A 14,501-nucleotide genomic window follows, 5' to 3' on the forward strand; every position below is an offset into this window, starting at 1 on the left:
ATCTATAAATTTTGAATTTAGGGTACTGGAGAGATGGCTAAGCGGGTAAGAGGACTCCTCTTCCAGAGAACCCAGGTTTAATTCCCAGCACCCACATGACAGCTCACAACCATCTGTAACTCCAGAATCTGACAACCTCACACAGACAAAACACCAATGCACATAAAATAAAAATAAATTAAAATTATTTTTAAAAAGTTTTGAATTAATATTGTTTAATCCTGTGTACAAAACCATTTTTCCTACCAAGACAAATATGAAAAGAGCAGTAGGCAATTAAAAAATAAACATAGAAAAGCATACAAGTAGATGAAATATTTACATCTATTATATATAAAAACATAGTTTTAATGTAAGATTTGATAGAAGGGTCGAAGACATCCCAGCAGACAGCTCTAACAGAAAGGTAACCTGGAAACACTGCCAGCAAGCGCCCTACAGTAAAACAACAACGGATGACTAAGACAGGACGCGGTCTCGTTCTCTCCTCTCCCTCTCCCACATACTTTTCTAGGTTTATCTTTACAAACTCCAGAGACTGCTGAATCTTCATCTTCTCCTCTTGCTGTATCTTTGTCTTCTTTTCTCGTAGGAAACCAGGCTTGTTGGACTAAAGACCCTCAATGATCCATTATGACATACTTAATAGAGTCTGCAAAGCATGTTATTTCCAAAAAAATAAAAGGTCACATCCACAGGACATGACTTTTGGTTTTTTGAGACAGGGTTTCTCTGTATAGCCCTGGCTGCCCTGGAACTCACTCTGTAGACCAGGCTGGCCTCGAATTCAGAAATCCACCTGCCTCTGCCCCCTAAGTGCTGGGATTAAAGGCGTGCGCCACCACTGCCTAGCTAGGTCATAACTTTTGGAACCACACCAGTATAACCACCAAGCAACATCCTTCTTACCAGATCAAAATACATACTGTCAAGCGGGATAAGGGTATCGAAGTCCAGAGGCTGCACTGACCGCTTACCTATCTTTGCATACACTATATATAGTTAGAGAATGTGCCTAGCAGACTATCAATGCACAGGCTTCAGGGGTGCCTTGTTTTTTTGCTTTTGTTTTTTGTTTTTTTGAGATAGGATATTACATGTCCTAGCTTTCCTAAAACCCAGGTATCAACTGGCCTTAAACTTCAGTGCTTCAAACTCGAGGGCTTCCTACCTCTACCTCCTATGTGCTTAGTCCACAGGCCTGCCACCCTGGACCACATCTTTTGACATTAAAAAAAAATTATATCCAATCTATTTCTCAGAAGAACATCCCCTTCGAAATAAAATTGAGATATAACAGTTTTACAATTATTTTGACCTATGTAGAGACAGATACAACAAAATAAAACAAGAAAACAAGTTAAAATATAAGGTAGTTGGTAGAACGCTTGCTTCAAGTTCATGGACACTGGATCTGATTTCCCTCACCAAGTAAGTTCTTAAAACTCATTGGAGCCTGATTTAAGAAACTGACTTAGGAGTCAAAGACAAAGATCAGTCTTACCACTTTCTTCTGTGCTGTGCCTCACTGAGGAGAGGACTTTGTAAGGAAACTGTGTGGGGGTGGGGAGGGAGGCTAGGAGGGTGTATGATATAAATAGGGGCTGGAGAGATGGCTAAGTGTTTAAAGGCACTTGCTGCTCTTCCAGAGGACCTGAATTTGATTCTCAGGACCCATGCCAGACAAATTGCCACCTTCTGTAAGTCCGGCTCTAGGGCGTTGATACCATTGACCTCTCTGGGCATCTGTACTCCCATGCACATACCTACGTGCCGTGCAAACGTATGCACAGTTCACACATGGGTTTTTGAATTGTTTTGGTTTTTTTCCAGAGTTTTTCTGCATAACCCTAGCTGTCTTGGAACACACTCTGTAGACCAGACTGCCCTCAAATTTAAAGATCCTCCTAAGTGCTGGAATTAAAAGTGCACACATAATTTAAAATAATAAATAATTTTTAAAAATAAAATATAATAAATAAATAATAATAAATAATATAAATGAATAAATAAAATGAATAAATGATGAATAAAGTAAAATAATAAAAAATAATTTAAAATAATAAAAATCAAATCTTATGAAAACAACTAGGTTCTCTGAAGAAGAAGCAGAACTCACAACCCTCCCCCCCAAGTTAGTGTTTGGATTCCTTGGCCTAGCACAGAGTACCCCAGAAAGCCCCTCTGTCTTCCACTATTAAGCCAGCTTTGTGCTCCTCCAGACTTGGTCAATGGCTTTTGGTTCCAATCAGGCGATTCTGGCTCTCCTTGTCACCCTATGACCCTTTGCCTTTCACCTAACCAATCCCTTTTATCTAGTCTGCTGCCACTTAAGATGATGTTCACCCTTCACCTCTGTCTCCACAAGGATAGTCCTGTTCCTCTGGATGGGTGTAGAGCAAGGCATCCTGGTCTTTGTCTACTCTAAACCCCTTTTTGCCCAAGAAAGTGTGTATCTCTGGCTGGCCTGGAACTCACTGTATAGGCAGACTGGCCCTGAACTCACAGAGATCCACCTGCCTCTGCCTCTCTTAACCGCCTCTGGTTGTTTTTTGAAGCAATGTTACATTGTCTCCAGCTTCAAACTTGAAGCTAGGTTGTAACCAAGAATGGCCTTGAACTCTTGGTCCTTTTGTTTCTATCTTGCCAGTGCTGGGATTATAAACCTGTGCCACTCCCCAGACTACTATCTTAAAATGAAATTTTTTTTTTTAAAGTCAAATATTCTAACAGTGTAATACAAGTTGATACTTAATGCTGGGAAGACAGGTAGGAAAATGGTTAAACTCTTTGATTGCTGTAACTAAACCTCTTTTTTTTTTTTTTCCCACAAGAGAAGAGAATTTTGCACAGTAAAAACACTGCAATTTATAACATACTATAGTCTCCAGTGTGAAGTGTTTCAGTCAGCTTCCAATGGTGTGGCACTGCATGATGGCATGTGTAGAGTATGTCTCATGTTCTGTGTTCAAAAGCCCAGGCTGCAGTTCTCTGCCAGATATAGAACTGTCAGAAATGACTTGGGGCTAGAGGGGAGCCTCAGCAGTTAAGAATACTTGTTGCTCTTCCAGATGACCAGAGTTCAGTTCCCAGTCCCCACATCAGACAACTCACAACTATTTGAAACTCCAGCCTCAGGGGATCCGCCTTTTTGGACCTCCTCTGGCACACTTGTGTGTGTACATACACACATACACAAATGCATAAATACAAATAGAACATTTTAAAAGCAAATTCCTTGGATTCACTGCCCTTTAATTTTTTTTAATATTCCTTTTTAGTTAAAACTACATTGTGCATGGTGGTGGTAGCACACTCCTTTAATCCCAGCACTCAGGAGACAGAGGCAGGCAGATCTGAGTCCAAGGCCAACCTGGTCTACAGAGTGAGTTCCAGGACAGCAAAAGCTACACAGAGAAATCCTAGTTTGTTTGTTTGTTTGTTTGTGTGTTCTTTTGTTTGTTGGTTTGTTTGTTTGTTTTGGAGACAGGGTTTCTCTGTATAGCCCTGGCTGTCCTGGAACTCACTTTGTAAACCAGGCTGGCCTTGAACTCAGAAATCCACCTGCCTCTGCCTCCCAAGTGCTGGGATTAACGGCATGCACCACCACCGCCTGGCTGAGAAATCCTATTTTGAAAAAAAAAAAAATTATGAGTGTGGGAATTTTGCCTGCATGAGCCAAAAGACAGTGTCAGATTGTCTGGGAGCTGCTATGCAGGTGCTGACAATTGAACCCAAGTGTTCTGGAAGAGCAGCCAGTGCTTTTAACTGCTGAGCTAGCTCTCCATCCCCAAATCTTTGGTGTTTGTTGGCTTGCTTGCTTTTATTTTTTGAGAGAGGTTCTCTTGATGTAGTCCTGACTGTCCTCAACTTACTGGGCCTCTACCTTACAGAGATCCTCCTGCCTCTGCCTCTGCCTCTGCCTCTGCCCCTGAGTGCTGGAATTAAAGTCATGTGCCAACACTCATGGCCATGATTTAAAAAAACAAAATAAGCCGGGTGGTGGTGGCACACACCTTTAATCCCAGCACTTGGGAGGCAGAGGCAGGCGGACTTCTGAGTTCGAGGCCAGTCTGGTCTACAGAGTGAGTTCCAGGATAGCCAACGCTACACAGAAAAACCCTGTCTCGAAAATAAATAAATAAATAATAAAAAATAAAATCAGAACTAATCTTGGTTCTTTTTATATATTTTTTATTAGGTATTTTCCTCATTTACATTTCCAATGCTATCCCAAAAGTCCCCCATACCCTCCCCTACCCCCACTCCCCTACCCACCTACTCCCATTTTTTGGCCCTGGCGTTCCCCTGTACTGGGGCATATAAAGTTTGCAAGTCCAATGGGCCTCTCTTTCCAGTGATGGCCGACTCGGCCATCTTTTGATACATATGCAGTTAGAGTCAAGAGCTCCGGGGTACTGGTTAGGTCATATTGTTGTTCCACCTATAGGGTTGCAGATCCCTTTAGCTCCTTGGGTACTTTCTCTAGCTCCTCCATTGGGGGCCCTGTGATCCATCCAATAGCTGACTGTGAGCATCCACTTCTGTGTTTGCTAGGCCCCCTAATCTTGGTTCTTATATAATATTTCATTTGCTTTATGTGTATGCGTGTTTGGCCTATATACATGTATGTGATCCATGTGGGTACCTGAGGAGGTCAGAAGAGGGCATAAGATCCTGTGGAAAGGTGAGCTGCCATGTGGATGGTGGGAAAAGAACCAAGGTCTTCTAGAAGAGCAGTCAGTGCTCTTACTGCTGAGCCAACTCTCTGCACCCCGCCCCCCACCCTTTGATCTTCAGTTGTTACAGTTCAGAAACCTTTTACTCTTGCCATGTTCAGTTATATGATCCCATGTGGAGGACATAATCCACAAATTAAGAAGCTGGGGTCTGAGGATAGTGGGATGGCCCAGTGGGCCAAGGGACTTGAAACTGAAACTGACAGGCAATTCCTTATTGCCTCAGTAACATTCAGGAGGCTGTGTACCCGGTGTCACAGTTCAGAAGCCTGTTGCTAGCAGACTCTCCAAAATCATGAGGTCACACACCTGTAATTCCAGATCTCATGAGGCTGAGGCAGAGGAGTTTTGATCTCTAGGCCAGCCTGAACTACAGAGGAAGTATAAGGCCAGCCTGGGATACACAGGAGACCAGTAAAGAGCACTTGTTCAAAAAGAAAAAAGACAGGCATGAGTGGTACACACCTTTAATTATACAGTAGGGAGGAAGGGGTAAGTGAATCTGGGTAAGTTTAAAGATCAAACACTTAGCACACTTGTACACACCTTCAATCCAGCACTTTGGAGTTAGAGGCCAGAGATTAGAAGTTCACGGTTATCTTCAAATACCTAACAAATTGGAGGCCCATGCTATATGAGACTCTCAAAACTTAGAGAGAGAAGAGAGAAGGAAAAAAATGTAAGTTTTATGTTTTGGGTGTTTTGCCTACACTTATGTCTATGCAGCACATGTATGCCTGTGCTCTTGGAGACCAGAAAATGGCATAGGAGCCCTGGGAACTAGAGTCAGAGACAGTTGTGAGCCGCCACGTGTGTGCTGGGAACTTAGCCAGTCCTCTACGAGATCAGCAAGTATCATTAACTGTTGAGTCATCTGTCCAGCTCCAAGTAGGTTTGTTTGTTTGCTTGCTTGCTTGCTTATTTGATTAAAGGGGGGGGGGGAGATGGGGCTGAAGAGATGGCTCAGTGGTTAAGAGCATGTACTGCTCTTCCAGAGGACCTGAGTTCAATTCCCAGCAACCACATCAGGCAGCTTGCGACTGCCTCTAACTCAGCTCCAGAGGATCTGACACTGTTGACCTACAGGAACACCTGTATACACATATACATAGAGAGAGAAAGGAAGTCAAAATAGTTGCCCATGGACCAGCAAGATGGCTCAGTAGGTAAGAGTGCTTGCCTGAAAGCCTGATAACTTGAGTTCTCTCCAAAGCCCACATACTAGAAAGAAAGAACAAACTCTCAATTTCCCCAAGTTGTCTTCTGACCTTCACACACACCATGTATGTGTGCCTCCTCACACATAAAACAGAAAAATGTAAAAAAATATTGTTTAATATAGTAAATTTATATATTATATAACTATGTATAATTATATGTGTTTAATGTATATTTAATTTAAATATAGCATATCATATATAATGTATTATATATCATATATTTATATATTAAAACACTATATAGAACTTTACTACTATGTGTATACACACACACACATAGTAAAACACACATAATAAAGTTCTCATACTTACCTGGCTGGGGAAATACCATGATCTTAAATATCTTAAATTGGTTTTTCAGAGTGATGCTCATCCATTCAACTGGAGATATGCTGAATTCTGTGATTTCCCCAAATTCAAGAAATTCAACTGCATTATTTGTAATAATGGGGAACTATGTTAAAGCTCTTCCCTGTTACAGAGAACAATAAAGAGTTGTCCACAGTCTTCAGATAGTATGTCCTTAGAAGCAGTCTCTGAGCTATGAAAACACTGACAGGAAAAAGATTATAAAAACAGAAAAGTTGTATATATGTGTTCATATATCCCATTTTCAAAAACCATTTTTAAAATGAGGAAAATACCTAATAAAAAATAAAACCATTTTTAAAATGTGACTATCATTATTCATGCATATAATAATTTGTACATGAATAATTCATATTCATGCATAAAGTAGCAATGTTTATGAAGAAGTAGACAGTGAGATGGGGTCATAGGTCAGGTGATAGTGTGCTTGCTTGGTGTTCACGAAACCCTGGATTTAACAGCAGCATGCCATAAGCCAGGCATGGTAGTGGTCACCTGTGATCTCAGTGCCAGGGAGATGCGAGTAAGAAGAGCATAAGTTCAGAATCTTCACTGGCTTCAGTCTGAGACTTTATCTTAAAACAGTCAGGACTTGCAAGATGGTTCAGTGGGTAAGATGCTTGCTGCTAGGCCTAATGACCTGAGTTCCATCCCTTTACCCAAGTGGGTAAAGAAGAAAACCAGCTCTCACAAGTTGTCCTCTGGTCTTCATACACACATAGACACAAACAAAATAAAAATATAAATATAAAGAAAAAAACAAACAAGCCAAGTGGGGTGGGGTGTGGTGACAGACACGTGTCTATAACCCTGCACTTGCTGATTAATGTGGGAGAATCACAAGTTCCAGGCTGTTTTAGTTTGCTTTTTTGTTGCTGTGATAAGAATACTATCCAAAAGCAACTTAGGGGAGGGAAGGGTTTATTTGGCTTATACTTCCAGGTCATACTTCATCACTGAGGGAAGTCAGGGCAGGAACTCAAGCACACATCATAGAGGAAGCCACTTACTGGCTCACTCTAATAAAACCCATGCCCACAAGTTGCCCATAGTGGACTATGCCCACCTCTCCATCAAGCATCAATAAAGATGATATCTCACAGACATTGAAACAGAATCATCTGATCTAGGCAATTCTTCATTGGAGTCTCACTGTATCAAGTTGACAATAAAAAATAAACAGCATGAGCCAGACACAGTGGCACACACCTTCAGTCTCAGCACTCAGGAGGCTGGCATAGTGGACCTTTGTGAGACTGAGGCCAGCCTGGCCTACATTGTGAGTTCCAAGACAGCCAAGATGATTTAAAGAGACCCTGTCTCAAACCAAACCAAACCAAACCAAACCACCAACAACAACAAAACAGAACCAGCATAAGGCCAACCTGAGTTATATGAGAGACCCTGCCTCAAAGGAAAGTAGTAAATGATGGCTGGCCTGGGCTGGGATTCCCAGCGACCTTTACCGCTCTACACTGTGCATGTTTGTCTTCTTTGTGTTGTGCCATTTTCTTTGTTGTTGTTGTTGTTTTTCAAAGAAGGAAATTGAAATACAGCCCAGCACTCGAGGCAGCAGCTGCCACATCCCTGCAAATCCATGGCCAACCAATTCCAGTCCAACCAAGAGTATCTCATGAGAACCTGTCAATAGATATAGATTGATTAGATAGATAGATAGATAGATAGATAGATAGATAGATAGATGATAGATAGTGATAGGTAGATAGGAGGGAGATAGATAGATAGATAGATAGATAGATAGATAGATAGATAGATAGATAGATAGATAGATAGATAGCCAGTCAGCCCAGGCTGGGCCTAAATTTGCAATCTTCCTGCATTATCTTCTGAACTGGGATTACAAGTGTGAACCACCAAGCCTTTTTATTATGTTAAAATTTCCGTGTGTGTATGTGTGTAATGATATGATGATATGTGCATGGTTCTTCAAGTACCCAAAGACCAAAGGTAGTGGATCCCTTGGAACTGCACCTAGAGGAAGTCACTAGCTGCCAGCTGCCAGATGTGGGTTCTGAGAACTGAAGTCAGGTCCTCTAGAAGAGCAGTAGAAGACTTTGCTCATTGAATTTACATACACTCTGGTATTTTCCTCTTTTCTTGCAACAGCTCTTTGGTGAGAATATTAAAACTATGGCCACCATCCTATTACAATCTATGCTGCTGTGGTTTCCAAGTTCTGATTCTCTCAGGGACAACTGCCAGTAAACATAGAAAATGTATGACGTTGTGACATTCCTCCAACCTCAGCTGACTCAGTCTTCATCCCACCAGGGGCTCTCTCTCTCTCACCTATCAAAAGCTGGGTTCATTTCCTATAAATCTGTGTGTTTCCAACTCTTGCCTGTGTGCTCCACCTGGTACTGATCACAGTGGGTCCTCAAGAAGTGTCTGTTAGATTGCATCATAGACATCATTACTCCACCAAAGCCAGCAGGAGTAAAGGCCAGAAAGGGCCAGAGGGAGGCTTCATGGCTTTCTTTTAAGCAGCTTTTTGTTGTTCTATTGCCATTTTGAGATAGGGTCTCTGGCTAGCCTGGAACTCACTCTGTAGACCAGGATAGTGTTGAGCTCATAGAGACCTTCCAGCCTCTCTTTCCCAAGGGATGGGACTACTGAAGTGCAGCATCATGCCTGACAATGAAACAGAGTCTCACCATGTACCCTTGGCTGGCCTGGAACTCACCATGTAGACCAGACTGAGTCTATAGAGATCTGCTTGTCTTTGCCTCTCAAATGCTGGAATTAAAGGTGTAGACCACCAAGGAGAGTGGGCCTTGTACCTTGCTTGAGCAGCACAGTAGGGCTGGCCCTGGTGGTGTGGGTAAGCCATGCCCAAGGGCATGAGAACAGGAGAGCTGGCCCTGCCTCTTGCTGGCTGCAGCACTGGGTGAGCTAATCTGGGCAGTGCTAAAGAGATTGTCCTGGTGGTGAGATCTAGCAGATTAACCAACTCAGCTACCACCCAGGCCCAGATCTAGGGCTTTGAGTTAGCCCACTCCAACATCTATCCCATCTACAAACTGCTGAAGCTTGTGTAGGGGCCAGTCCTGTAGATCCAAAGTTGTAGGATCTCCATGACACAGGACAGCAAGAGAATATTCTAGAGGAATCCCAGTGACAATCCAGTACTGACAGTGTAGCAGAAGCCAGAGGCCTTGAACCAGACAAATGACTTACTGCAATGAACATTTGCAAGTAAAGATGCATGGACAAAGGGCTATACTATGTGACAGACTACAACACACTACAACTTCCATGATTGTTTGTTTGTTTGTTTGTTTTTCTTTTGCAGATCAGGTAGCAAGGGCTGAGGATGGAGTTGCAGGGACAGGGAGATGAGTGGGATTGGAAATGTCTGATGTGAAATTCATATTTTGTGGATTTCTTTTGTGTTTTTTATGTGGTGGCAGTGGTGGCACTCACCTTTAATCCCAGCACTCCATTGGCACAGACAGGTGGATCTCTGTGAGTTCGAGGCCAGCCCGGTCTACAGATTAAATTCCAGAACAGCTAGCCAGGGTTATACAGAGAAACTCTGTCTCAAAAACATAATTAAAATTTTTTTAGGGCTGGAGAGATGGCTCAGTGGTTAAGAACACTGACTGCTCTTCTGAAGGTCCTGAGTTCAAATCCCAGCAACCACATGGTGGCTCACAACCATCCATAAGGAGATCTGATTCCCTCTTCTGGTGTCTGAAGACTGCTACAGTGTACTTAGATATAATAATAAATAAATCTTTTAAAAAAATTTAAGCTCTCTCTACACCCAGCTATAAAAAGTTTTTTAAAAGATGTGGGCCACCATCCTCAGCTTCTTTAAAAGTGGTTTGTTTGTACCAGGCGTGGTGGCGCACGCCTTTAATCCCAGCACTCCGGAGGCAGAGGCAGGCAGATTTCTGAGTTCAAGGCCAGCCTGGTCTACAGAGTGAGTTCCAGGACGGCCAGGGCTATACAGAGAAACCCTCCTCCCAAAAAATTGTTTGTTTGTTTGTTTGTTTGTAATCGTGAGTATTGAAGTGTGGGTATATGCAAAAGAGCACAGGTGCTTACGGAAGCCGGAGGTGTCCTGGAGCTTGAGCTATCAGTAGTTGTAAGCTGCCAGTGTGAAGACTAGGGTTGGATTTAGCGTTTTCTGTGTTTTGTTTTGTAAGATAGAGCCTTGCTGTGTAGCCCCGGCGGACTGGAACCTAAGACAATCTTTGAGCATTTTCCCGCCAGGGCAGGGAATAGAGGTGTGCACTTCATTCTGCCATGCTGTTTTGTTTGCTGTTTTATTTTGTTTTGTTGGTGGGGACAGGGTCTCACTGCCAGCTCTGGCTAGCCTGGAACTCCTATGCAGCTATCAGGCTGCCCCTAGACTTGTGGCAATTCTCTTGTCCTTGCCTCTGGGGACTGAATTTAGGTCTGTCAGGCTTGGTCTGTGTTTGGGGAGTATTTTGTTGGTCTTTCTGTTTCCTTTGCCTTTTGGGATGGACATTCTCAGTCTATAGCCCAGGCTGGCATGGAGTTTGTGATGGTCCCACAGTCTCCAGGGACTGGGATCACAAGGATAAACCACACAGCCAATTGTGTCTTGTTTTATTGTTAGTTCTGGACTTTCTTTGTTTTGGGTTTTGGTTTGATTTTTGATTTTTCAAGACAGGATTTCTCTGTGTGACAGCCCTGGCTATAGATCAGGCTGTCCTTGAACTCACAGAAATCTGCCAGCCTCTGTCTCCTAAATGCTGGGATTAAAGGCAAGTGCCACCACCACCCAGTACACCACCCAAATCACCAAACACCATGGCATTTCTGGTACTATAGCTCTATAATACAATTTGAGTTGGGGCATGGTGATAACCTCCAGCAGGTTACTTCTGTTTTGTTTGTTTGTTTGTTTTTGTTTTTGCTTTTGTTCTTTTGGTGCTACATAGGACACTCCCAACGTCAGTTCCCTCAAAACACCAAAGACAGTCTTCGTTGGGAACTAGAAGTGTTTCTGAATTTTCAACAGTAAAGTTATTTTGGTTTGTTGGGTTTCATTCCTGCTATCAGGGTCCCTCTGTGACTTCATTCCCTATCTCTGGTTCCATTTGTTACTTTGTGACTTCATCAGAGGGACAGTTTAGCTCCTGTGGGTCAAGTCCCAGGGGCCTCGCTTGTTCAGACTCAGTTTTGGAGATGGGTCTGGAACTGAACTCTCTGCGCTTCATCCTTGGGCGCAAAGTGGAGGCCCACTTCCGGTTGGCTTCTGCAGGTAGCAAGTGATGTGCATTTGACTTCTGGAGCAGCATCAAAGACAGATGCCAAGGTGTGCCTACTGCCATTTCCAGAGTGCTTCTAACGGTTAGTCTAACCCATGGCGGTCTCCCCACCCTCCCGGGCCACACAAACCAAAGTTCAATCAGACCTAGAACTTCCCCAGCGGCTGAAGCCAGGCCTAGAGAAAACCCCTGAATCTCAAGGAGAAGAGCCATCATACATACTGAGGGCCACAGCTGCAGCTCAGACCCTAGCCAGTATCATCCGGTCTTGTTATGGTCCCTTTGGCCGGCAGAAGTTTCTGGTGACTGCCAAGGGAGAAACAGTTTGTACAGGTCATGCCGCTGCCATCCTCAAGGCTCTGGACCTGGAGCACCCAGCTGCCCAGTTTGTTCAAGAATTAGCCCAAACCCAGGTAGAGAACGCTGGGGATGGCACGGTCTTTGTTGTTCTACTGACAGAAGCCTTGCTGGAGCAGGCCCATTACCTTCTGTGGGCTGGCCTAACTCCAACCCAGCTCCGGGAGGCCTTTGCCACAGCCACAGCAGAAGTTCTGACCGCTCTGCCTTCCCTGGCCATCCGCTCTCTAGGGCCTTTGGAAGATCCTTCCTGGGCCCTCTATTCTGTGATAAGTACTCACACCCTGTCCAACTCAGATTATTTAACCAAGCTTGTAGCTCAAGCGTGCTGGGTTAGCAGGGAGCCAAATGGCAGCTTCAAGCCTGAGAGTATTGTCGTGTGCGTACTTCAGGGTGGGAAACTGACTGATTCCCGAATTTTTCCTGGAGTAGCAATAGCGGGGAAGCTGTGTGGACAAAAGACTGAGGTCCTTGGTGATGCTAGGGTGGCCCTGTTCAATTGCCCCTTTGGTCCTACAAATCCATTTACACTGGCCACACCACGTCTCTCCAACCCGGAAGAACTACTAAGATTTCGGAAACAAACTGAACAAGTGGAAAAGGAAATAGCCCAACTAGCCATTATGGACATTAACGTGGCAGTGGTCTTGGGGGAAGTTAATGAGAAATCGGTGGACCAGGCTAACTACTGTGGCATCATGGTGATTCAAGCCAAGTCCCGAAAGGAGATTGTCTACCTGAGTGAGAAGCTGGGCACTCCTCTGCTCGGCCGGGTCCTTCCTCCCCTGGAGCCAGGGAAGTGCCACAAGGTTTACAGGAAGGAATTTGGAGATACTGCGGTGGTAATGTTTGAATGGGAACATGAGATTGCACCTTTTCTCTCAGTGGTCCTTAGGGGACCCACCATCCAGGGACTTCGGGTTGCAGAGCAGGCTGTCTACTATGGCATTGATGCATTTTCTCAGCTGTGTCAAGATCCCAGACTACTGCCAGGAGCAGGTGCCACAGAGATGGCTCTGGCAAAAATGCTGGTAGACAAAGGAAGCCGACTGTCTGGCCCCAACGGTCTGGCCTTCCAAGCATTTGCTCAAGCCCTGAGTTCTCTGCCTAAAACCCTGGCAGAGAATGCAGGCTTAGCTGCCCAAAGCGTGATGGCAGAATTGAGTGGATTTCACCAAGCTGGGAACTTCTTCGTTGGAGTGGGAACAGACGGCTTAGTAAATGTGACTCATGAAGGTATATGGGACATACTGAGGACCAAAGCCCAAGGGTTACAAGCAGTTGCTGAGCTGGTGCAGCAGCTGGTGACTGTGGACCAAATTATAGTGGCCAGAAAGACTCCTTTGTACAGACAGATCACAGACCCCACCTTGAATGCAAAGGTATCCTCACCCCTGAGAGCAAAATTCTTTGGAAAATATGTATAGCGGCACACTAAATAAAGAATGGTCAGGATTGCAAAGTGACCTCCAAAATACAGATGTTTTCCTTTTCTGTCCCTCATGTCTGGGGCTTCTAAAGCCCCTTCTTTCCTTCCTTCCTTCCTTCCTTCCTTCCTTCCTTCCTTCCTTTGGGTTTTGTTTTTGTTTTTGGGTTTTGGATTGATTTGGGGAATTTGGTTTGTTGTTGTTTTATTTTGTTTGATGATAATAGCCCTGGCTATTCTGAAACTGGCTTTGTAGACCAGGTTGGCCTAGAACTCTCAGATCTGCCTGCCTCTGCCTCCTAGAATGCTGGGATTAAAGGTGTGCACTACTACACCTTCTAAAAGGTGTGTGTGTGTGTGTGTGTCTGTCTGTCTGTCTGTCTGTCTGTCTGTCTGTGTCTGTCTGTGTCTATGTGTGTCTGTGTGTGTGTGTTGCTGTGTGGGTATGGGTGAGTGCATGTGTGTGCAGGAGGGACTCACTGGGGTCAGAAGAACGTGTTCTATCCCCTGGAGCTGGAGTTGCAGTTAGTTGTGAAGGGCATGTGAGTGCTGGGAATGGGACCCAGGTCGTCTGGAAGAGCAGCCGTGCTCTTAACCACAGAGCTGTCTCTCGATCTCAGCACATGAAGTCAGGCTGCAGAACAACAAAGATGAAGATCTGTACTTCCAGCAACTGGGAGATGAGTAGAGAAGTCAGAGCAGTTCGGTGTGAGACTCAGCTACATAGTCAGTTTGGGCTATGTAAATAAGATCTGTTTCAAACACGAAACAAAATAACCTATCTCTCCAGTGTTAGAGAAAGGAAGAGCACAAGTTCAAGGTCACCTTCAGCTACTCATTGAGAACAGATATGACCTTGACTCAAAGAAAGAAGACCGGAGAGGGAGAGATTCTTTTTAGTAACTTATCTTCATTCCAAGTCTTGACTTTTCTGTTAGCAGTTTCTCTCCATCCCACCTTACATCACTTACAGTAACAGTAAGTGCAAAGATGCAGTCAGTCCTAGCAGAATTTTAAATTAAGTACCTGGATTTTGGGGGTGGGAAAAAAGAACAATCACCTTTTCTGAATATCCCTTCTATAATATCAGTGTGTGTGGGTTTATGTCTAGACAACACTGTAACAT

General features: G+C 44.0%; 1 protein-coding gene and 1 non-coding gene across 2 annotated transcripts; both read left to right on the plus strand.

Annotated features, from left to right (window-relative positions):
• Window positions 1-6,263: 6,263 nt before the first annotated feature.
• Gm22656 lies at window positions 6,264-6,434 on the plus strand. Its single transcript, XR_003956103.1, has one exon. It is a non-coding gene; the product is annotated as a U1 spliceosomal RNA (small nuclear RNA).
• Window positions 6,435-11,465: 5,031 nt separating this feature from the next.
• Cct8l1 (chaperonin containing TCP1, subunit 8 (theta)-like 1) lies at window positions 11,466-13,426 on the plus strand. Its single transcript, NM_198621.2, has one exon. The coding sequence runs from the start codon at window positions 11,688-11,690 to the stop codon at window positions 13,374-13,376; it is 1,689 nt and encodes a 562-aa protein (NP_941023.1). The 5' UTR covers window positions 11,466-11,687; the 3' UTR covers window positions 13,377-13,426.
• Window positions 13,427-14,501: the final 1,075 nt, after the last annotated feature.

This window comes from Mus musculus, chromosome 5 (assembly GCF_000001635.26).
Source record: "Mus musculus strain C57BL/6J chromosome 5, GRCm38.p6 C57BL/6J".
Taxonomy (NCBI): Eukaryota; Metazoa; Chordata; class Mammalia; order Rodentia; family Muridae; genus Mus; species Mus musculus.